The sequence below is a fragment of the Sceloporus occidentalis genome, unplaced genomic scaffold (assembly GCF_023333645.1).
Source record: "Sceloporus occidentalis isolate IW3139 unplaced genomic scaffold, rSceOcc1.0.p SCAF_73, whole genome shotgun sequence".
Taxonomy (NCBI): Eukaryota; Metazoa; Chordata; class Lepidosauria; order Squamata; family Phrynosomatidae; genus Sceloporus; species Sceloporus occidentalis.
In genome coordinates this window covers 3862653-3888307 of record NW_028317053.1, presented here as the reverse complement: position 1 = coordinate 3888307, position 25655 = coordinate 3862653, and the positions used below count along the sequence as shown (strand labels likewise).

Below are 25655 nucleotides of genomic sequence, written 5' to 3'. Positions count from 1 at the left end.
TAATAAATTTGGGTATGAAACAAAGTTTGTGTACATTGAACCAACAGAAAGCAAAGGTGGGAGAAAGGCAGGACATAAATAAAACTGATTGTTTTCCCATAGCCTTACTTTCCTTTCTTGTCTATGTGGCTCAAGTTGAATAGTCCAAGCCTTCCCTTCTCAATCATGATGCTTGTAAAAGTCCCTGTCTCCCAGTGTAGCAATAGGCATTAAAAAAAAGCTCCCACTGGTGCAGATGAGAGGTTTTTCATTAATGCAAAATGCTGCATAGACGTGGAGCTAAGGAGGCTCAGCCTTACCCCCTTTCCATGCTTTGTGGTGCAAATCACAGCTCTCCTAGCAATTGCATCATCAGCCTAAGGTGTGGTTGGGCCTTAACCTCTAGAGTGACCATTAGTGATTTGTTCAAGTCTGTGCCAGGTTTTTGTTAGCTAACTAGTTTCTTAATATGGTAGTGATAGTCCTAGACCCAGATGGATGTTGCATTGCAGGTCTGACTGTTTTGGCAGAGGCCTTGAATTGGGTACAACTTTCTTATATATTTAAAGAGTAGACTTCCTCACCTGTTCCAGTTTTCATCTGTGAAATGTTGGTGCACATGTGGTGGAAGGGGGAAGGGTAAGGGTTTCATTCATGGCTCAAAGAGCAAGGATTCTCAGTTCCAAAACAGCCTCCCCCAACAGTGCTTGGGCTACAGGCCCCATCATCCCTAGCCAACAATGAAATATGGAGGGGTGTGTGTGTATATATACATGTGCTTATTGAGGATATTGGGAGTTGTAGATGGGAGTGCATTTCAGGCATATATAAGATCTCAATCCTAGATTGGTCTCCTTGGATCCCCATCAAATGGTGAGCTAGCATCTATGTAAATCTGATGTATTCAAAGGTTCTACTCCAGTTAGGGCTTTATATTGTGAATTTTAAATGTGAATTGTTTTAATATGTATACATCTTATTTGTCCTTTTTAATGGATGTGTTTTTAACTGATGTTGTTTATCTGTTAATTGTTGTTTTCCCCCCACCTCAATCCATGGGGAGAGGCTGGTAGCCAGGTAGAACTTGGAAGAGAACCTAAATACCCCAAAGGCACCAGATCCCACCTGATATTGGAAGCTAACCAGGGTCAACCCTGGTTAACACCTGGATGGAAGTTTGCCAACCAATACAGGTGCTGTGGGCTATTTTTCAGTAGAAGGAACTGGCAAAAGAACCTCTGATTATTCCTTGCCTAAGAAAACTTGACGAAATTCATGGCGTCGTCTTAAGTCGACAGGTGACTGGAAGGCACATATACACACACAAGGAAGGATATAAGTTTTTAAATGTTTTTTTTTTTACTATGAAATTTATGTCAGAATACTTCCTATGTAGCACAGAGGACTATTACTCATCTCAGCTGTCCCATTTATCATTATTGAATATAGAGATGCAGAATCCCAACATATTGCTAATAAATAATGTTGTTAGCCAATACTGGAGTAGTTTTTATCTGTCTATATTTTTTTTCTACAGAAGGAGTATCCATCTATGACGCTATTAGAATCAGTATTTGCTGAGACTGCTGCTGAAACTGACACATCATGTACTCAGAACCAGAAGTTCTTACAACATAAGCATGCAGCTTTCTATGAAAAAAGTGTATCTGGCTGCAGCCCCAACTGCTCAAATTCAAGCAAGTCCAGAAGCAGCTCATTATATTCAGTAGCTGATGCTAAAATGGGTTTTGAGGAGCTCAGCAGTATAGGAAATAGGAGATACCAAATTCAGAGACTCTTGGGAGGGGAATATCTGAGAACAGAAGGAGAAGCAAGTATCACAGATGAACTAACACATAGAAAATGCTTGAGCATTACCCATATAGATAATAATTTATGTGAGAATGTTGGCATTCCTGAAACACAGAAGCTCAAAGATGTTGGAACCTGGTCTGAATTGTTTCTTGATAAATGTCCTGTTGGGGATTGCATAGAGGAAACTGGAAAATTTGACCTGGATCATAATACGGAAAATAAGATGGTTCAAAAGGGCGGAGGCAAGGATGCTATAGATAAGAGTGCTGGCAATTTTTATTTAAAGCAATTTCACTCAGATTTTTTAAGCCAGTGTGTAGCCTCTGAATATAAGCCAGAGCATTCTGAAATACGGAATCCATTTACTTTGTTCAACAGTAATACATCATCTCTTCCAAACAAGATTTTACGTCCTGGTTGGACAGCCAAGCACGAGAGAGAAGGAAAGGATATATTTTCCAGCTATATTTCGGGAGACTATGAGGTAGATGGTTACATGTGCAGAAGTGCAATAAAAAACAATTTCCAAAACTCTCATATTACACAGAAGGGAGATGAGCCAGGTGTACCTACATTAGGCTCACAGAAAAATGAAACTTATTTTTGGACTCCCCTTAATGATAGTTCAGATGAGGAATGTAAGGAATGCTTAGATGTGAAGACAAATAGTTTATCAGCTATGGAGAGCAAGAAAAGCAAAAGCCCTTGTGATACTGCTAGCTTTTTTAGACCAACAGACAGGAAATTTTTCAGCTCAAGAGTGCTCAGAGGCAGATTTTGCTATACAGAAACATCTGACAGCAGTGAAGAAAGCTGGAATCCAGAAACCTTTGAGATCAAAGAGTATGAATGCAAGGATTTCAGGTGGGTTGAAAAACCTGAAGGCTCCACTGGGACCATCAATAATGTGGAATGCCTCAGTGAAGAAGCTACAAAGAGAAGCATCTTTTTCAATCCCAAGTCTGATGTGAAAAAAGATCTATCAAGGGATGCAATGTTACATTTTCAGCCTTTACAAGAAGTCACAGATCAGAGATATGAATCTGAAACAGGACCTATACCAGAGATGGATAAAAGTTTTGAAGGGGATAAGCGTACTGGAAAAGATGGAGCCAAGAGTACATACAACAGCAATGACTGCAACAGAGACCAAAAGAAAACTGAATTAACATTCCAGAGGAAAGAGCCTGTTTTGCAAATGAACAGTTTCTGTGGGAATTTGTCACCAGGCCCTTCTGAAAACAGTAGTTGTAAAATGGGTTCAGAATCTTTGAATCTCAGTTATAAAAGTACTGACTTGTGCAGTAACAGTGACTGCATTTTGTTAGACTTGACGTCCCATTTTAGTGATGAAAGCATGGCACATATGTTCAGTACATTCCCAAGATGTCTGAAAGGTGATGTAAAAAAAAATATCTCTGAGGGTGTTGTCAAATCAATAGGAAGTACTAAAAGTGGTGCTGGGGAGTTAGTCAGAGCAAAGGTAAGAGCTGACATCCATCACAAGCTGTTTTGGAATGACAAATCCTACTCTGATGATAGTGTTTTGGCTAAATATTACTTCTATTTGAATTATCTCAATGAGTCTAAAAGGCGTCAATATGAAGATGGCAACCATTCATTCTCTTGTCAACAATCTTCTAAAAAAGCAAAGATTTCTATTCTTTGCCCCCATGAGAGTAATAGTTTGTATGAACAACAAGCTGAGGAATGTATGAACAAAGATTTTGGAACTTTTGGAATAAACTGCCGTAAGGATAAAAGGACCGAGGCTTTAAAATCACAAAGTCATCCTGAACAAAAAGAATCTAAGGCTTTATTCACACGTATCAGTCCCAAACATCTGTTTAATTGTGCACTGAGTAATAACAGACAAATAGGAAATCCACCAGTTTCAAAAGGTGAATCTAAACTGAGGTTTTCTAACAAGATTATGATGCAAATGAATAGCTTTTAAAATTAGTGTAATGAAATAGAAACATTGTTAAAGCAATGGAGTATGAGCTGAAATCAGCAGTAGTTTTTTTCTTTTATATAGGCTGCACACTTTCTACCCCACATGCGCATCAGAGTAGAATAGAACTAGCTTAGGCTTGAGTCCTGGTTCTGGTGGAAAGATAGAATATAATAAAGTTATTAACAAAAACAATGACCACAACAAGAAGCTAAAAAAGACAAATAAGGGTCTGTATTCTACATTGTCTATTTAGTTATACACACAACTAAGTAACATTGCCAGGCCTAACCTTGTCTGAAGCCTGCTTTTCCAGCAGCAGCTGCTCTGAGATATGGAGGTCTGTTCTGCTGCTGATCAGGGAACAAGAAGGGTGACATTTTCACACATCCCTGTCACTAGCAAGTGAGGCTGCAACAAGGATTTGGAACAGGGGTTTGCTTCTGATTGTCACAGTCTCACTCAATGGCAGGAGGGGAGTGGAAAAATCCTGTGCTCTGATCACCACATGAACATCCATCTCTCAGTGTGCCTGCTGCCTGATAAAGCAGGTTTAGGAAGACATTTACAGTTGTGGCAATAGTTTTTTGTGGGGTTTTCAGGCTATATGGCCATGTTTTGGAAGAGTTTATTCCTGACATTTCACCCATATCTGTTGCTGGCATCTTCAGAGAATGAGGATGCCAGTCACAGATGCTGGCGAAATGTCAGGAATAAACTCTTCCTGGCCACATAGCCGGAAAACTTCACAAAAAACTATGGATTCCGGCCATGAAAGCCTTCGACTTCAAATGGTGGCAATGCTATCACAATTGTGACTATATAGTGTTAGTGAATAAAGAGCAGTTATGGATCTGTCACTATGCTTTTAATATGTAGTTGCCCAAACAGCAGAATGACTGCAGGCATTTAACTCTCATTTTCATCATTTACCAATAACCATTGGAACTGATCAAATTAAAATTGGAGCTATCCACAATTATGAAAGAACATTTAAAACATTTTCTATCAATTTAAAATTTTTGTTCCTGTTTTACTTAGCAACATTTAAATAATTCTCTGCATTACAGTTTCATGCCATGTAGTAATATCTGTATGGAACCAATATTGGTTAGTGGAGATTGAGAGGTTGACTTTCCACCCTAGAATTGGTTTCCTTTGAGGTTGTGTCACTGAAGCAACTCCTTGCTAATCCATGACATCGAGGTAGCAATCATGCAGTTTACAGTCTGCATTAAGACTTCCAGGGACTCTGAAGCCCCCCTATTAGGGAACAATTTGGTGGCAAATTTATTGACACCTCCAGTAGCAGCAATTTTGTCTAAAACAATGTGGAGGGGCCTACTTATATCTTGTTTTGACTCCTGTTGCAAAGGATTTTATAAAACCAGAAGTAGATTTCTAGCTGGTTCCTCTAAATGGCTCTGCACCATTGTAGTACCATGGTTTGTCACATGTACAGTGATGCAGAATAGCTTTATCATTGTACAGTTGACCTATTTTTGCCTTTTTATATAAGGAACACCATTCTACTATGCCATTGTATTTAATGGGACTTGAGCATCCACTGAATTTGGTATCCATGGGGGGGGGGGCAAGCTGGAACCAAACCCCAGTGGAGTCTAAGGGCCCACGGTACTAATTACTACCTGACCAATATAGATGTGATGTGGGAGGTCTCTTATGGGATCACCCAAACAAACACTGTAATTTGGACCAGAGAAGTAGTGGTGTGGTACCTAGTCTATGAAATTAACTGATGTAAAAGGCTTACACCAGTCACAGAGGGAGTATATGGTCTGTATGTTGTTGGATGGTAATGCCCTTGAGCCCTAGGCAGCAGAGTCAGTGATGAGGATAATGGGAGTTCCACATATTCTCTATCCATAGTTTAAATATTTCCATCTAATATCACTGCTATCATCATCTCCACAACTCCTTTTAAGTTCATTTAATTTTTTAAGCATTGGAGATTTAATAGCATATCTCATATGTGAGGAATTAATTAGATTTCGTGTGTGTGTGTGTGTGTGTGATTCTAATTAACCTAATTCAGACCTCTTGTAGATATGGAATGAACTGTGGCTACATCTACACTCTGTGGACATCTTTTGTAGATAAAGAAGTATTTGAGGTCAGGAAAACTGAGAAAAATGTACTTGGTCCTAAGCGGCATTGGGCAAGAGCCAGCATTGCATGGTCATCTTACAGACATGGAGGGGTGAAGCCAAGGTTTGCTTTTTGTGCTTTATTATTTATCACACAGTGGCATCTTATATTTTATTGCATGCATTGTGCTGGATTTTGAATGGAAGAGGAAAACTGTGAAGTTTATTCATATGCAGGAAATATGTATCAATGTCATATGATAACAGAATGAATGTTTTACAGTGTGAATTTTACAGTATTTTACTATAGGCTAGCCCTTCAAAAGGGCTTGGGAACCTGTGGGGCACAGGCCTAATCCAGGGTTTGGATAACCCTAATTGGTCGACAAAGATTTAAAAATAGCTCAAATCTTAAAGCAAATGCTTGCCTATGATGTTTTTCTCTGTGTATAAGTGTGACCATTTGTTAAAAAGGCAAACTGGGAATTAGTTACTGTAAGGTTGATTCCTGAGCCCCTAACAGCAGTTTTTGTAATGGTTTGCATCAGTGTATATCTTTCCCTCAGTCATGCCATACTGTAAGTAATAACAAGGTTGCCCTTGAGATAGGCTTTAGATATACAGTATTTGCTTGTCATTGGAAACCAGGGATCCATGAGAACTGACTTATCATGGATAAGCACTACTCCAGAGCTTGCTGTCCAATCACCCCTACTTGCAGAAGGAACAGCTACACAACAATGAAGCTTCACTCTGTAGTTGCTTTGCCCAAGTATAGTTGCTTCTCTGTTTTTTTAAAGCGACATATGAAATACATAAACAGTCCTAAATCAAACTATGGATTCTGACTCTGGTTTGTTGGGAAAGAAACAAACCAGAGCAATAAGAGACCATAAACAAACCATGGAGTGAAACTCGATGATTATTCAGCTGCTCCCAGTGTAGGTGTGTTCAGCAGGATGATTAAAATATTCATCATGTTTTGTGCTTTCATAAGCTAAAGTAAAGTGTTTCTTTTTACTTTGGGGAAAGGCCTTTTGTGTCAGTTAAAGCAGTCCCACTTTTAACTGATTAATTATACTAATATGAGGTGTGTATTACAAAAGCTGCACCAGAGGTGTCTTTTTTGGTTTTGTGATATTGAAAAAAAAGCAGAAACTTCCATTAATTTTTACAAGAAAATGCCATGTTTAATGGGCCATGTCCTTTCTTGCCCCTATATATATATATATATATATATATCCTTCAAAAATAAGCAAATGTGGTTTTAGTTTGCTGTCTCAAAATAAAGTAATTTCCCACAAAAATATTTTGACAGTGATCACTATTATACTTGTGCTGTTCTCACTGTTGGGATTGTTTCAACTATATTGTCAAAAAATGGTTCATAAAGAATAGTGATCTGTTTCAGGTGTCATAATTGTGGACCTGTTGAATGTTTTTATCTAAGCTGGAACAAAGCTATCTGGGGATTCTAAGGATGAGAAAGGACAGGGACTATGGTGCTATCCAGACTGGCCTGAAAGTGACAACGCATGCCTGACTCTGCCCCCTAGGGCGTCCTAATGCCACGTGCCACTCCAGACAGTGTGCAGCATCATGACGCACCTCTAGGAGCACTCTGTAGCTGTGCTGCAGCAGCTATGGTGCCCTTTGGAGGGCGCCAAAAGGACCCACTTTTTGCAGCTCCTTTTTGTACCCTCCACAGGCCGGATTGGGGCCGTGGCGTGAGGTTGCCACGGGCCTGATCTGGCTGAAGAAGGGGCAGCTGCATGTCACCCCTTCAGGGCTGTATGTAGAGCCCCTAAGTCTCCAAATACCTTAGTCAGATGCTCTTGACATTGGTCTATAATAGTTCTTGTCTGGGTTTTTCCATTTATTTTGTTTGTTTTTGTTTTTCTTGTAGTAGATCACAGTATGTTCAAACACCTATACCAGGCAAGGAGGCAATAAGGACGAGCAGCTGTAAGTACTAGAGATGCCCATCTTCATGTTTGCACAATTTGAGATGCCTCCTTGTCAAAAATACCATGTCAAAGATGCTATGTCCATTCTGTTTCCCCTATTTTCGGCTGACACACGAAGAAGGTTGGACTCTGTTCTGTATTCATTTGCCTGATCAAGAGAAAAGGCTCTGCATTCACATTGGTGTTTATCACATGGAGGTTATTGGAGCTAAGATCAGGGGTGACTGCGGGTCGAAGGATGCGAATTGATGTTATAACGTGAATGTTTTATCACACCTGGTTGCCTTTCTGTCGCCCTTCCGAATCGAGGAGGAATCGAATCCAAGGCAAGTCATGTGATGCGGATTCACGCAAAGTAGAGTGAGTGCACATTGTATTACCACATACTATGCGGATTCAACAATTTGAATTGGGACCCTTGCGCATGCTCAGTGAGGGTCTGAAAATATCCTGAACCTTTGCACTTCCGGGGTTAAGAAGGGAGCCTGGTTGCACTTTCATGTGAATGCTAGCCTCATGTGAAAGACTGCTTCACGTTTCTTCCTCCCTTCTATTTTACCAGCCCTGGCAGCCAAATTCAAACGGGTCCTCTGTGTCAGAGCCCCCATCCATTTCAGCCACATCTACATCTATTCTCCTGTCATTCTCCTCATCCATTTCAGCCACATCTATATCTGTCCTCCGTGTCAGAGACCCCATCCATTTATTATTATTATTAAGTAATTATTATTATTATTTTTCACTGCAAAATAATCAGTGTAGAAGCTTCAGGTTTACTTGGAAGTAAATCCTTTGGATCTGAATGCTACTCTCACGTGAAAGATTGCTTCATTTCTATGGGCTTTAGAGTCCATCTTGCCACCCAAACTAGAACTATTTTTCTGGTAGATCAGGTCCATCGTGGCACCCAAACTAGAATTCTTTTTCTGGGAGATCGGGTCCGTCTTGGCACCCAAACTAGAACCCTTTTTTGGGAGATCGGGTCTGTCTTGGCACCCAAACTAGCACTCTTTCTCTGGGATATATGCTGTGTTTTTTCCAGTGACACAAGGAGCCATTCTATGGGTGACATGGTCCCATGTGGCACCCAAACTAGAACTCTTTCTCTGGGATATATGGTTCGTTTTTTCCAGTGACACAAGAAGCTATTCTATGGGAGACATGGTCCCCTGTGTCAGCCAAACTAGCACTCTTTCTCTGGGATATATGGTTCGTTTTTTTCAGTGACACAAGAAGCTTTTCTATGGGAGATATGGTCCCCTGTGTCACCCAAACTAGCACTCTTTCTCTGGGATATATGCTCCGTTTTTTCCTGTCACACAAGGAGCCATTATATGGGAGACATTGTCCTCTGTGGCACTCAAACTAGCACTCTTTCTCTGGAATATATGGTTTATTTTTTTCCAGTGACACAAGCAGCCTTCCTCAGGGCATTAGAAGCTGCCGCTTTCCCCCTCCTCGCCAGCATGTCTACTGTTCACGTTAAACGTGAATACATTCATTCCCCAGTAGCTCTATGCCCTTTCCCCAGCATTTCCACTCGGCAGCAGTGGAAGCGGGGAGAGGGGGGAGTACCGGAAGCAAATGGGGCAAAATTGCAGTATGGCATCATGGGAAATGTGGGACCTTGGAGGTTTGGGGTGTGTGTGTACTGGGATGGAAGCAAAGTTGCATTCCACACCAGATCAATTTGGAGTGAAATCGAAGCGAGCTTGAATGAGAATTCTGTGAATTCACTTTCCCCCCGAATTCATCAAAATGAGGATTCACTTTGGAATCACTGCGGAAGCACCATGGAAGGAGTACCCATAGAAAGGAATCATGTCTGATAACACATTGACCTTATGACGTGAATTCGCATTGTGGGCCCGCAGTCATGTCAGATCTGAGCCCAAAACCCTCCAAAAATCCTCAGTGTGATAAACTCCACAGTCTTATAAGGAATCCATTACATGACTTGGGCATTTTTGTTGCAGTGATATGCAGTAAAACCTCACTAGGCTGGCATGGAAAATCTTCAGTATAAAAACAATTGAGGGACATTAAGATCTTTGAGGATCACTCTATGTCCTAATGCTGCTGAAGGCATGGCAGCTGGGGATGTGAGAGAAGACTTTCTTGGTGGCAGCTCACATTCTCTGGAACTCCCTGCCAAAGCAGGCTAGGGACTTGTATGCAAAGGCCATATAAAATGTTCTCCCTGCATTCTCTCAGTGGGGAGTCTGGGTGACACACAGCCCAATCCCTGGTTCCGATGTGAACTGTCTGGATAACATCTGGCCCGTTCAGTGCTGAACCACCAAAGAAGTGACTTCTCTTAAAATGAATGAATGAATGAATGAATGAAGGTTTATTTATATACCGCCGTTCCAATGATCACGGCGGTTAACAATAATAACAAAAACAATAACAATACATTATATAACATAGGAACCCCCCAAGATAAAACCATACAACATCATAAAAGCCATCATTCATTCCTAACTTAAAACCAATAAAAACATCAATAAAACCCCCTAGCTAAAACACGATCAGACATCATTACAGGAGCAGATAACAATTCAAGACATGGTAGGGAAAGCTTGCCGAAACAAATGGGTCTTCAAATTCTTCTTAAAGGACTCAAGGGAGAGGGCTGAGCGGAGCTCGATAGGGAGAGAGTTCCAGGACTGCGGGGCAGCGACCGAAAAAGCCCTCTGCGAAGTTATTACAAATCACGTCACAGGAACTCGCAGAAGTTGTCTCCCTCCTGACCTGAGAGAATGTTTTTAAAAACTCATGTTGTGCTCTGGCTCTTCCTCCATTGTGACACCAGGCAGCTGTTTACAATGTGTCCCACTGTGGTGCCCAGTGGTGCTGCCGCCATGGCAAAATTGCATGACTTCAGAGTGAATTGCTCGCTCTGAAGTCAAAACAAGACTTACCATGGTGTCAGTGGTGCCAGGCTTCACAATGGAACACATATGTATACAGCTGCCCAGCTTTGCAACAGAAGGCCCAAGGTAATGGAGTGACATTGGGCAGCTTTGGGGTTAGAATACATTTTATTCTGCCATATTTTTCACCTGTAAATTGGTTTGCTGTTGTTGTGGGGGGGGGGGGGGTCTGAGTGATTTGTATGATAGCTATGTCTTTAACTGGTGTTTTTGTGTTGTGCTCATAAGTATTTTTTTAAAAAAAATATGGATGTTGTTATTGCTAACCACCTTCTGTTCCCATTTTTTTAGGTTGAAAAGTATAAATTTAGGCTTTTTAGGTGGAAAAGTATCAATTAATTAAATAAATAAAATATTTAAAGGATAAGAATTCGGAGAAGTTTGCTCTGCACATACTGTGTTCTACTGTTTGGGTCTTCCCAAATCAGTGCAACTTTGATAATCTTATGTAAAATGTTCAAACCCACCCCCTTTTCAGGGACAGAATCCAGAAAGCATCATGATTCTGCTGTTCAAGACTGTGATGAAATACATTTGGTAAGCCTATTCTGTCTTTTCAGATTATAGACCAATGGCAGCAGAAGCAGTTAGAGAGAAAGGGCAAACTGTTTTTAGAAAACCAAGGTTTGCAAGAATAATCAGTGGAATATAGATATGTTTAAGGGGGATTTGAAATGTTTTTCTAAACCTGTTAGAAATAATTGCCATTGCCCATTAATTGTGGTGATGATATAGATTGCATGGGATGCCACAACCTTGTTTATATTCCCTAGGCAACCCTTTTCTTTCCTTTTGCTCCCTGATACCATTCACTGGTATGTAAGTAAAGGGCTGAGCAGACCTCCCATAAGGGGCAGACTGCAGCCGCATCTTTCTTCACCAGATCTGGGCAACCACACACCGCGGCCCTAATCTGGCCTTTCTGTGGTGCAAAAAGGAGCTGCAAAAATCTGCTCATTATATACAGCATGTAGATCAGCTTCAGTCAGGTTAGACTCTTAGAAGTTACATTCCAACTTGTGCATTCCATACCTAACCTAGTGGTGACATTCTAGCTCTCCCTTTTCTTATCTGCACTGAATGCAAATATTGATTGAATCTGAAACAGGTGACAAAGACATTGACCATGTCCATGTGGGCCAGGATACTCTGGGAGCAGCCTGGAGTATTCTGGCCCCAAAGCTGCTGATTCACTCTGTTACTTGGGGAATCCAAATCGATGTTGGGCAGCTGTTCACATACGTGGCCCACTATGGTGCTCGCCACTGGCACAAGTCACTCACTCTGTGTGAGGTCAAAACGAGGTGCCCATGTTAATCACATGGCTGGGCATCTTGTTCTGATCTCAGTGGCAGTGATGATGGGTGGCACAGCAGGACTTGCATGTGAACAGCTGGCTGGCATCATTCAGTCTGCCTAGCTCTGGATTTTCTGGGAAGATCCAGAGCAGGGGTCGGCAACCCCCAGCCTGCAGGCCACATCCGGCCTGGCAAGGCCTTGGGACCAGCCCGAGCCCGGTCCTGCCGCCGATTGCCAAAGACCCCGCGCAGGCAGGAATCGGCGGCAGGACCGGGCCTCTCACGCAGGGCCTTTGGCCTCTCGCGTAAGAAGTCAAAAGCCCAGCGCCCTTGCGTGAGAGGTCAAAGGCCTCGCCCCTCGCACGAGTGGCCCTCAGCCAGCGACAGGCAGGGCCAAAGAGCCCCCGCTCAAGCAAGGCTCCTTGGCCCTGCCTGGCTCCCTCCGCCAGCGGGTGGGCAGGGCCAAAGAGCACCGCTCAAGCGAGGCTCCTTCGCCCTGCCTGGCTCCCTCTGCCTGCAGGCAGGCGGGCAGTGCCAAAGAGCCTCGCTCAAGTGAGGCTCCTTCGCCCTGCCTGTTCCCCTCCAGGGCAGGAAGGGGGCGGGGGTCCTCCTCCTCCTTCCCTCCCTTCCCGTGGCTGCCAGACAGCCGTGGGAAGGGAAGGAAGGGGGCGGAGGAAGAGGAAGAGGAGGAGGAGGAGGGAGGAAGAGAAGGAGGAGGAGTAGGGAGGAAGGAAGGAGGAGGGGAGGAAGAAGGAGGAGGAGGAGGAAGCAGAGGCAGAGGAGGAGGAGGAGGAGGAGGAGGAGGAGGAGGATTTCCATTCCATTTGGTGAGTGTGACTTTCCAAAGTGCATTTCTGTGTATTTTTGGTGCATTTAATGCTAAAAGGTCTGCTGTAACAATGATAGTGGTGATGAGATGATGATGATGATGATATCAGTCAGTTTCTGAGACATGCACTCACTCTTTCTGAAGGTGAGACAGTGTGACTTTCAAAAGTGCATTTCTGTGTATTTTCGGTGCTTTTAATGCTAAAAGGTCTGCTTTAACAATGATATGATGATGGTGGTGGTGGTGATATTGATATCAGCCAGCTTCTGAGGCCCAAATGTCCTCCATTTTGATCATGCCTAACAAACATGCATTTATATTAACTTTTTCAAAAAATCATCAAATTTTTTGCATGTCCTCCATTTTAAAAAAATGTGTCCTACATTTGAAAATGTCCTATATTATTTATTTATTTATTTATTTATTTATTTATTGGCTTCGGCCCCCCAATTGTCTGAGGGACAGCAACCCGGCCCCCGGCTCAAAAAGGTTGCCTACCCCTGATCCAGAGCAAAAGGTGAGTTTCTAAAATCCATTTTAAGGGTGGTGTATGGCCAGCTCTGTCTTGAACTGGCCGTACATTATCAGATTCGTGGAACAGCTAATTTTAAAGGAAGCCAGCTGGGCTGTTTCTATCTCATTAGGAATAAATTCCTTACTGTTGTCAAAAAGACATTTTGAAAATTTTTAATTATGTGAGCTTACTTTACTACCTGCCTTGCTCAAGTATTTGCCATTTTCTATGTTTTGGACATGAGTACATTGAGTCTTCATGGTTGTTATTGTCATTCTTTGGCTTCACAGAGGAATCATTTTTAAAATTATTTTCAGAGAAGACAAGGTGACCACGACCTCTTGCCATGGCTACTTCTTCCTGATGAATTATGGTTTTGTATCTTCTCTCTGCTGACTCATAAAGATATTTCTCAGGTTTCACAAGTCTGTCGCCGGTTTTATCAGCTAGCAAGAGATGGATCTTTCTGTAAGTACTTTAAAATGAATGAGTGGATTAATGGGATGATGAATAGAGGGAAATTGAGAAAAGTCTAGATCAGTTTAGTATGCAAATTCAGTTCCACTTCAAACAGCTGGAATAAACTTCCTTTTTTCCAGGCCATGACTATGAAATTAAAACAAATAAGAGTTTTTTAAAAATATGCTTTATACTTTTTGTAATCTGCTGTGTTGATGGACACTTATGGGAATTCTTACATTTTCTGGCATTATTGTTCTCTTCACTGTGTAGACAGATCTTGTAGCATCTTTGAGACTAACTGAAAGAAAGAAGTTGACAGCATGAGGTTTTGTAGACTTAAGTCAACTTCCTCAGATGCATTTGTTGTCTTCAGTAAGTGCATTTTTAGCATGTTTTGAATAAACAAAATGTTTTTAACAGATTAGGAATAGTAAGCTGTAAATGGATGTGTTGTTCGGCATAATAAAATGTGAATCTTTTATTTTTCAAACAAGCTTGCACACCATTTCACATTTGTTTACACTTCAGCCTTATGAGCCATTAAATGGATAAATCGGTGAATAAATCACATAGGGCCCATGCAGACAGGCCAAAATAAAACTGCTTCAGGCCACTTTGGAACTATGCTGTTTAAATGACTCACATACCTTAAGAGGCCAGAAGCTGTGCAAAAGCTGCACTCCAGTTCTTAGGACTGGTGCATGGCTTTGGCACAGCTTCTGGCCTCTTAGAATGCATGCATCATTTAAACACCTCCAAAGTGACCTGAAGCAGCATTATTTTGGCTTGTCTGTACGGGCTCATAGTGACTCAATGCCAACTAATTTACCAACCTAGCAGCAATCAGCGTTAACATAACTTGCAGCAGCATGGTCCCCACTTCACCAGCTGCCCACTTGCTGGCCACTTAAATATTGCAATGAAGTGGCAAGGGCAGCAGAATGCATCATATTACCCACCTCGATCCAATATAGGGAGAGGTGGGATACAAATAATAATAATAATAATAATAATAATAATAATAATAATATTAGCAGAGTAATGTCTGTGCATGTGTATGAAACTTGTAGAAGTGTGTAACTTGGACTGATTGCACACCTGTGTGCTATTTAGGGGCATTTCTATTCTGATGCCTGTGTTTCACTGGGAAACGGTGATTAGGTATGACAGTCTGCCGACCAGACTGGACCAGCAGCAAGTAAACACCATAGCCACTGAAATGCTGGCTTAGGAGGACTGCAAAGGCAAGATGGGATGAGGGGCTGTAATGGACTGACCAGAGCAAGTGGATGCTGCCCCCCCCCCCCCAAATCCATTACCCAAAGTGGCCTTCCTTTGTATAATGTCAGGGCTGGCCATAAAACCACAAGGCCATTTTTAATCATTCCAACACGTTCAATTAGGATCAAAAACTGAAAGCCCAACTGAGGGGGAAACAAACACAGAATGGGTATAATTGTGTAGAGCTGGCAGAAACTTTGTGTGTGGGTGATTAAGTACACCCTCTCTCTTCCCATTGTTCCCAGTCCATTTCCCTTCCATTTCCCCAAGGTGTTACCTTAGTAGCAGAAAACTGTGTGAAAAATTGCTTGTTTCCCAGGAACCAATAAATCTTTGTTAGGCTCAGTTACAAGTAACAAAGCTTGGATATTTTCAGTTATAGCCACTGGAGAAACATTTCTGTGCTTATGCTTATCTGACAGATTATCTCCCAAGGTCCCAGTATCTGCTTTTAAAAATTGCCACCTTATCATTTGTACATTCTTGCAACAGTGATTCTGACATCAGTTGATTAAGGATGCTGTGTTTTCTCCATCCAACTCCTGAAGGAGAAGCTATTTTGATGCCATCTTACATTGACAATGAACCTTCTCTGAACTGGAGAAAAACATACTTTAACCCTAGTTCCTTCATTTACTAACTATGAGTAAGCATTCTCCCTTTTACTTCAATAAATAAATTATTTTTTAATTGTCTAAATCAGTAGTTCCCCAAACCCAACTCTCCAGATGTTGGATAGGAACTCCTATAATTTCCAGTCAACATGGCCCATGGTTAGGAATTTTGGGAGCTTCAGCCCAGCAATAGCCTCTGCTGTGAGTTGTAAAGAAAGAGTTGGAGAAAAGTACTTTTTTTGTACTGGAGCTCCCTAAATCTCCCACCTAGCATCTGACTTTTTCAAGTGCTAGGTGAGAATGGCCAGAAGACCAAGCTGGCTAATGAATTTTTAAAATTTATTTATTCGATTTATATCCTGCCTTTCTCCCAAAATTGGATTCAAGGCAGTAGCATAAGCTACAATGTCTTTTGCCAATCCCCACCCTTTCTTGGCTCTTCCCACGTTCACCTAAACCAAATTAAAAGTCCAGCAGGAGCTGCATGGTAGTGTCTGGACCACTATTGCAGCTCGCCTCCCCCTGCCCTCAGTCTACTGAGCTGAAAGAATGGCTGTACAGGTTCAACCCAAGAGAATAAAAGAACCAGATCCTATGTAGCCCACAAAACTCTCCAGGGTATTCTGAAGGTAAATTCTCTTCTCATGGCGATGAGCCTGGAATGTTCTGGCCCTGAATTCTTCTGGAATTTGCTACTTACCTGCTCTCTTTTGCTGCCGGATTTCAGCTCTTGCTGGTGTTGGGGATGGTGGGCAGCTGCCTTACCATGTGGTCCCCATTTGTTTCCTGGTACTGTTGCCGAGGTCAGAATGAGCCCCCCAGCCATGCTGTTGATGCTGGATTCCTCATTCTTATCTCAGAGTGTTTTGTGTCCATAGTCGTGGTGGTGGGCAGCTTGCAGGGACCAGGAGTGAAGAGGCAACCACCATCATCACTGCGAAGACAGACAAAAACTCACAGCAAATGATGAATTATTTAATTGCAGTTTAGAGAGAGGATGCCACCCATTCTCAGTTCACCACAGGCATTATTCTAAGGTGCAGCTGGACACACTTTTGTGCATGAGGAAAATAGTGGGGGGAAGATTTCAGTCAGATCGATAGCAGTGATTGCTGCAGGCTGATAGAGCGCATTCAGTCGACCACTCCATCCAGCCTTTTGCCTGAATTTAAGGGCTTAACCTGCCTACTGCAGGGCTGCTCATAAAAATAGGAATAGGTATATATGTGCTTTGTTTTGTATTCTTTTAAGATATGTTTCACTGATATTTATAGAAAACAGGGGAAGTATGTCAATAAAATTAATGTTAATATTTAGGAATAGATTGGGAGTGAACAAAGTGACCCCTCCCCCCAATTTGTAATCTTGTAAAACAATACATATAAATAAATTAATGAAAATAACTATTTTTAGTTTTAAAATCCTCTAAAATTCCCTCAGGATTAAGAACTATGGGGATTTTGTTCAGAATTCTTCAAGGAGGAAACTTTTGCATCTTCTGTAAGCAGAAGAAATTCTTTGGGTGAATTTCTAATGTCCTGTCTGCACTATTGAGGATATCTTGGCCGGGGAAGCCCTGGAGCTGGCCTGACCTCCCTGTTACAAAGGCCCTTGTTCTGATACAGGGCAGCTGTTCACACATGCGTGTCATTGTGCTGCCCACAGACCACCATTGGTTACTTCACTTTGAAGTCAGAGCAAGGCTCCCAGCCTCAACTATATGCCTGGCACTGGAATGGAGGGCTCTGGATCTTCTGGGAAGGTCTGGAGCAAACACGGTTTTAAAAGAGGGATATATCCCAGTTTTGGCACTGAACACTCTGGACATTGCCCAGTCTTTTTATGCCAGAATGTACGCTTGGGCTGTATATTGTCTGGACTCCCCACCAAGAAGACAGGCAGAGGAAGGCTGGTTTATTTGGCCCATGCAGGCAGGGCCCAAGAAGGGTCTCATGCTTGGTGCTGCAGCGTGCTAACATGGCTATGTATTAACATGGCTAATATGTCTTTGAATGCTTAGTGCTGTGACTGTAATAGAAAACGAACTAAAGGTCACCTGTTGATGGCATGTATTGCTAAGCTTGTGTCACATTCGTTCCCACAGTGAATTCCAAGACAAATACTTAACCACCTTGAACAAACAGAGGTGTGCAATTAGATGCAGCCAAATGGTGCATTTCAGTAATGCTGTGTAAATGTTCTATGAGCTCTCTCTGTGTGTTTGTTTTCATAAACAAGGACAGTGTAGGGTGCCTGATGTTTTTATTTTGAAATGAAAAGGCCCAGCCTGTTTTTGAAGTAACTTGCAGCAGGAGAAAGGGGAGCAAGATTATGGCAATAAGTGGGATGCAAGATCTTGTATATGCAATCAAACAGATGAACAAAACAGTTCTGGATTTGTTTGGTTTGGTTTGCTAGGAGGCAAATAATGCAATTTGTTTACTAATTTTGGGAATTTTCGTTGGTGCAGCACCAGAGCTCTCTGGCAGAGAAGGCTAAATATCTCACAAAACTACAAATCCCAGAATTCCATCGCAATGGCAGTTAAAGTGGCAACAAGCAGTGTGGATACATCCTGGGTTAGGAAGTGGAAGAACCCCTACATGGTGCACTTGTTGTTAGGAGGGTTGTGGTATTCCCCTCCACCCCCTGAATTTGATTCAGTTATGCACCATACTGCAGCGATAACCCTTCCAACATACATACCTTTTAGCATGCATGCGGACAATTAACAATTGTTTGTGCAGCGTATATCAGATGACTATACCTTGAAACCCAGCTACGGGCACTTGGTACAGAATAAAACTCCATCCCAAAATTAAACACTTTTAAAACACAAAGAGATGTAAAGGTTATGATTCATATTCCTCAAAATGATTCTGATTCTCATAAACAAAATGATATTAAATGTAGTGGGCATCTGAGATTTGTTACTTTTAAGATATCCATTACCAATAACAACATTCCTGTCTTATTTAAATATCAGCATTACCCTGTCTTCCTGTAGTCACTCTCTTGATCTGAAACTCTGCTGCATTCATGAAAATCATGCCCAGTCACACTTTCTGAAGCAATGTGGCGGAGTGGTAAGATTAATCTTGAACTAGGACATGGACATCTGGGTTCAGATCCGTCCCTCAGATGACTTTGGACCAGTCATATCCCTCACCTTCATATACCTTGCAGGGTGGTTGTGAAGACAGTAAGAAAGAAGATAGGAAAAAGTGGGAAGAAGGACCATGCCATTTGTCCAGAGCTCCCTAAATTAAAAGCAGTATAAAATTTCAAAATGGGGGAACAAAATTAAACTTCTGTGGATGATCTTGGTTTGTTCATGCATCCCTTTGTTCATTTACAGTGTTCACCTCTATGAGTGCATGAGGATGTGTGAATGGGGAAATCTGATGGCAGCAGGAGTGAGGGCATGGTGAAGGTAACATAAGAGCTATATCTTAGAAAACATAATGGTCTGTGGAGAGGAGTAGAGGTGTTTCTTTAATCCTGTGTTGGTTAACCATGGCCTTCCAGATGTCTTTGGCTTATACCCCCAATCAGTGGTGGGGGATTGTTGGACCTTTAGTCCCAAATTATCTGGAGAGCCACAATTGCCTGCTCCTGCTTTAGGTGGCAATGTGATTTCAGAGTTCCCATGCTCATTTCTCTGAGTTGGGCCCTAGAAGTCTGCCCCAATGTCATTGTGTGTGCAAGTGCCTTCAAGCTTGCCAATTTATGATTACCCCATCAACTTCATAAGGTTTTGTTAGGCAAGGAATACTCAGAAGTAGTTTTGCCAGTTCTTTCCTTCGAAATACTAGCCAGAGCTGACCATGCTTGGCTTCCAAGATCGGATGGGATTTGGTGCCTTTAGGATACATTTGCTGTTATGTGCCTTTTAAGTAATTTCCAACTTACAATGACCCTAAGGTGAACCTATCATGGCGTTTTCTGGGGCTAAGGTTATGTGACAGGCCTAAGGTCACCCAGTGAGTTTCCATGAATGAGCAAGGAATTGAACCCTGATCTCCAGAGTCGTAGTCTAACAATCAAACCACTACTCCACACTAGCTCTTAGAGTACATTACTACTGAAAATACCAAGAGGAAGGGTTCTTTCAGGGACTCTATAAAATTGAGGACATAAAAAGGTGTGTAGCATATAAAATTTGCTGTTTTCATCTGTATCTATCCATATCAACTCATTAGCACTTGGACTTAAAAAAATATGCATCTTCTTTATAACTAACCTTTCTTAACATTTTCTTTAAGTAAAATGATGTACAGCCATACTAGGTAATGAACTTGTACTGAGAACTAAGGATAGTCAGTTGCAGGAAATTAATGGAATATCCAGTATTCCACTGAATATTCTGGTACACTGAACATAGTGATTTAGCAAACTTTTATTATTCCCACTGTTTTGTGGCTGTCCTAGGAAAGTTTACCCAACAGTTGAGTGCCAGTTCTGTTGCTATGTACATTAGTGATTGAGTGGTGATAATTGCAGAAGAAACACACAGGAGGAAATACAAATCCTTCAGGGAGGGTCCTTTCCTTGGAAATATGCTCTGGGTGTCTGTTCTGCCCTCAAAAATCAAAAGGCCTTTTTTCTACATTAAAGCTGTTTGACTCAAAAGAAATCATTTCTTTCTTCTGAGAGACCTTTCCTTGCCTTTATTGGATGCTGATATCTGTGCCTTTCTTTTCAGATCTTTTCTTTTTTTCTTTTGCCACATGGGATGCAGAGGCTACAAATCAGTCACCTGTATCTTAACCTCTCCTGGCAGAATCAGTTAGGAAGGAGCAGCATCCTTGAGCACAATGAAGAAGCTTGGGAAATATAAAAGACAGATCAGCTGAGGTGAACTACAGGGGATAACATCCTTTTCATTTGAGGATTAAAAGCAGTGTTACCCCAAGAGGGGAAGAAAGAGCTTGGAGACTAAGTCCCTGGATACTAGCAGAACCATCTATGGCAGGAATGTTGTGTTTTTTATTAGCACAAAGACCATGCAGACAATATATATGTATATAGAATGTTCCTTTTCTCCACCATTTTAGGCCCTTGGGAGACCCAGTTTAAATCAAGAAGTAAGTCAGCAGTCAGCTTCTAGCTCATATCTTGCTTTAAAAAGTGCTTTTCTGAGTCTAACATCCTGTTTATTTCCTGGTTTGAAAAAGGCCTCAGTTTATTTCTTGAGTTGAAACATCTGGGGGGGGGGGGGGGTTATGTAGGAAAATTGCTCCCATGGCACTTAGAAACTGTGTGGAGACATTTACAATAAAAAATTTAAACATTATGTAAGATGCTGGGACGCTTGGGGGCCACATGTTATGTGCATACTGCATGTTAGCCGCACTTGTTTTAGCCAGTGAGATCTTAAGAGCTTTACTACTGTATGTTAATGTGTCTGTGTGCACATGCATTTTTGGGTTCTCTGTTGAGTGTGACCCCTTGAATTTCATAGAGTTTTCTTAGGCAAGGAATATTCAGAGGTGGTTTTGCCAGTTGCACTGGGACTGAGGAATAGGACACTGTTCAGTGGGTTAACAAACTGGCCACAGCTTTATTGCATAATACAGGGGTTATAAATCAATCATAATTCTATCATAATGCGGTCATAACCCAATTACATTAACATAATAAATCAATCACTGTCAAAGACAACATCATTCCCTGTTGTGGAGAGATCTTGTAGCACCTTTGAGACTAACTGAAAGAAAGAAGTTGGCAGCATGAGCTTTCATAGACATAAGTCTACTTCCTCATACGCATTTAGTCTAAAGAAGGAGATTTAAGTCTACAAAAGCTCATGCTGCCCATGCTGCCAACTTCTTTCTTTCAGATAGTTTCAATGGTGCTACAAAATCTCTACATCCTGATTTTACAGACTAACACAGCTGTATCTTTCAATCATTCCCTGTTGACAAGGTGTGTGTACATTTTAGTTGAGGGATCAGCAATGTGTGCATGTGACTTCCTTCTGAGTCTGTCTGTTCAATCTCAGTGTAGGTCTTTTATCTCAGCTAATCAGTGTGTTTTAGCCTAATGGGGCAGGTTGAGGTTACTCCGCTTCCATCAGATCAGCTATCCTCCCCATATTGCTTCCCTCCTCTTTATCTTGTGCCCTATTTTCCCATATCCTTCCAATAATTGCCAATTATAACATAGTAGCATAGGTGGACATATTTCCATATACACATCAGGATGCAGCTTAACTGACAAATTAAGAGTCATGAAACATAAAGGCACTGACACATGGAAAACAGCTAGCAGGAAATTCTATAGGTAAATTACATCTCCAGACAGGTACAAATAGTAAAACAAGCAAAATAACAGTACTACCCATCAAGATGCCTCCAAGGAAGTAAAAAAAAACCTCCATGCTCCAATAACATGGAGAAATTCCTTCCTAGCCCCTTAAGGCAACCAGCCGAAGCCTGGGGATATGCACAATATGATAATGTAATGTAGCAAAGGGAAGGAGGAGAAGGATGATGGGAGAGTGAGACGGCCAGAGGAAGGGAAGGACTGGATCATCTGGAGTGATGAGGGAGAGCTGGGGATAGAAACTAACTGTTAATTTTTCAGAATAACACCACTGGTTATCCTTACCCAATTGTTTGCAAGCTGTTGCACCTAAAAGGAAACTGAAAGCCATCCTTCTCACTCTTTGTGATATTGTGCAATGTTTCCTTTGAGATGCTTCTGCTTTGGTTCACATGGACCAGGATGAATACCTGGGAGCTCCAGCAGAAACTTACAGACTAGGCAGCCAGAGAAAACTCGGAAAACTGAATCTAGTAAGCCCTAAACTCATCCCCAAATTGGTTAAGCATCTTGGATAGTTCCTTTAAAACTTGCCAAAACATGAACTGGATTTACTGCTCCACTGACATGAGAACCACCAGCTGCTACTGCTTCAGCTACACGCACCCATAGCCAAGCTCTTCAGACTTCATAGTTCCTGTTCTAAAAACAAAGGCCTGTTACAGACAGCCAAAATAAAGCTGCTTCGAGTCACTTTGGAGATATGGTATTTCAATGATGCATGAGTCCTAAGAGAGTGGAAGCTTCACCAAAGCTGCACTCCAGTCCTTAGGACTGGAGTGTGGCTTTGGTGCGGCCTTTGGACTCTTAGGACGCATGTATCATTGAAATACCGTACCTCCAAAGTGACTCGAAGCAGCTTTATTTTGGCTGTCTGTAACAGTCAAAAGTAGAATTCATCATGTTTTAGTGTGGTGCATGGTTTTTAAATGTGATTATAGGATAATCTGCCTCACATGACGATTATAAATATGTTGTATATGAGTGTATATTACAGGTACATGTAATTTGCTGTTAGAAGTTATTTCTGCAAATCAGGGATCATTTTGCATATTTATTTTTTATTCTGATAGGTTAAACAAATTTCCTTTCAGAAATAGAACTAGTATGGGTGTCAATTATTGGGATGTATCTTTTAGAGGTGCTGCTGGCCAAGTTAAAAATTCATTCAGTATGTATATTGCCTTATTCATGCCCCCCATGTGCTTTTGAGTTGTCTAATAATATGTGTAGCAAGGATACAAATCCTTGTTTATCTTGCTCTTGCATGCAAGACTTTTTTTTTTAAAAAAAACCCTATCTCTTCCAGATGAGCTTATAGGGTTTTTGTGCATTATTCAACCTTCATTTGCATTTCACAAATTTTTGCAAACATTTCATGTAATTTTCTTGATATTTCAAGACAGCCTTTCTCATCAAGGGCAAGAAAAAGAATGAATATTTTTTTATGCCCCCAGTGTCCACACATAAAATACTACTATAATCCTTAACCCAAAAGTGTTGTAGGAATGCTTAGAACAAATGATAAACTTCTTCTATTAGTTCATATGGCACATTTTGTTACTGCTATACAGTAACCAACCTAGCAGTTCGAAAGCATGTAAAACTGCAAGTAGATAAATAGGTACCACGTTGGTGGGAAGGTAACAGTGTTGTGTGCAGTCATGCTGGGCACATGATCACAGAGTCATCTTTGACAATATTGGCTCTTTGGCTTAGTAATGGAGATGAGCACTGCCCCCTATAGTTGGACACAACAATCTTGTCAAAGGGGAAACCTTTACCTTTACTTTATACAGATGTTTTTCTTCATGTCACCCAAGTAACATAGAAACTTCCTGTCCCATGAATGCTGTGCATTATTCTGTCCTCCTCCCTGATAGGATTGACCTATTATGCTCCCTAGGGAGGAGGTGGGGTAGAAATGTAAATCAAGAATTAAAAATCAAATATTAGTTGATATTGTTGGTTATTTTACTTAAAAATGGAAAATGCAAATGATTTCTTTAGCATACATTTTTATATTCAGCTTAAAAACATCAGATATTTTTTCTCTAGGGAAGGAGATCCAGCTCATCAATTGCCATTGCTTAAATGATGATTGGCTGATCACTCTGGGGAAACGTCATCCCCAATGTTTCACTCTTGATCATTGTCACGATGAAGCCCAGAAAGTTACTGGTGCAGGTTTAAAGCAGTTCTTTCAGCAATGTGAAGGATCACTTCAGGTAATGTCATATTTTAGAAAAAAACCATAGCTTTTATTTTTCTGCAGTTGTAGGAAACCTCTAAGGACTAAAAGTGTTAGTACATTTCAAACTAAGGTCCAAAACACACTGCAGAAATAATCCAGTTTGAGAGTGCTTTAACTGCCCTGGCTCAGTGCTATGGAATTCTGGGAATTGTAGTTTATTGTGGCACCAGAGCTCTCTGGCAGAGAAGGCTAAATGTCTCACAAAACTAGAGTTCCCAGAATTCTCTAGCATTGAGCCAGGGCAGTTAAAGCGGTCTCAAGGTAGATTATTTCTGCAGTGTGTTTTGGTTCTAAGATTGTTTCCTGAAAAATGTGGGATGTATGGGAAGTGGAGGTGTGCCATAAAATATGTGGTGGTCCACCTGTTTTTGGTTGGCTTACCTTTCCTCCAGCAGCCGCCCCACACCTTGCTTTTGGTTCATCACAGTATATTACAAAGGGTTTTTAAAATACCTACAAAAGGCTTTTTGCCTTTGCTTTCCTCTGCAGCTGACAGTGGGTTTCCATGGCTGAGAGGGAATTTGAACCCTGGTCTAAAGAGTTGTAATCCAATTCTCAAACCACTACACCACATGGATTGCTAAAATAATAATAATATTAATAATAATACAAGGTTTGCCAACATTTTAAAAACAGTAGTCAGCAATGCTGTTGTTTTTGCTCACTCACCATTTTAATTTCCGTTGTTTCTCTTTCACTTAGGAACTGAATGTAAGAAGCTGCAGTGGTCCTGGATTTAGAGGTGACACCATTCTACTTCATGCAAGTGCCTTTTGCCATAACCTAAGAACTGTAGATATAAGCTGGATGGGAGCTACTGATTCAGGACTCATTGCCCTAGTAAAAGCTTCTAGAAGGTAGAGAAATGTTTCTTTTTAATGTCACTGAGCACATTGAAACAATTTTGTAAAATTGGTATCCTTGCAAAAGTAAGGAAAGAGGCCAACTGTCAAAAACACCTGTTTACAGGGAGCTTGGGAAAGCTAGGGGGTGCATTAGCCCTCAGGAGACCAGGGAAGGCTGCAGCCTCATCTCCCTGCCATAATAATTTTTGCCCCCAAATGCTCCCGGGTGCCCTTCGTGTGTGCCCCTTATTTAAGCCATTTGGGGCTGAATTTTCTTCCATTTTTTTAACCCTGGGGGACCTAAGATTGGAAGTGATATCTCATATTTTCCTATCATCATTTTGAGAGGGACTGTAGAGGAAAATGGATACATTGGGGATAATAAGGGCTTCTGGCATGCTTGTGGGAGTATTTTTGCACAGCCTTTTTTTTTTTAAAAAAGGGGGGGAGCTTGGATGAGTTGATATGGTGC

At 41.4% G+C, this 25655-nt stretch overlaps 1 protein-coding gene across 1 annotated transcript in view; it reads left to right on the top strand.

Annotated features, from left to right (window-relative positions):
- The first annotated feature begins 1531 nt into the window (after positions 1 to 1531).
- LOC149286020 (uncharacterized) overlaps positions 1532 to 25655 on the top strand; it is a 52840-nt gene continuing 28716 nt past the window's right edge. Inside the window, exons 1-7 of the mRNA XM_089494530.1 lie at positions 1532 to 3695; positions 5866 to 5980; positions 7763 to 7821; positions 11238 to 11296; positions 13718 to 13868; positions 24143 to 24312; positions 25041 to 25195. Coding sequence (XP_089350656.1) covers positions 1532 to 3695; positions 5866 to 5980; positions 7763 to 7821; positions 11238 to 11296; positions 13718 to 13868; positions 24143 to 24312; positions 25041 to 25195 — 2873 coding nt within the window. The remainder of the gene's footprint in view (positions 3696 to 5865; positions 5981 to 7762; positions 7822 to 11237; positions 11297 to 13717; positions 13869 to 24142; positions 24313 to 25040; positions 25196 to 25655) is intronic.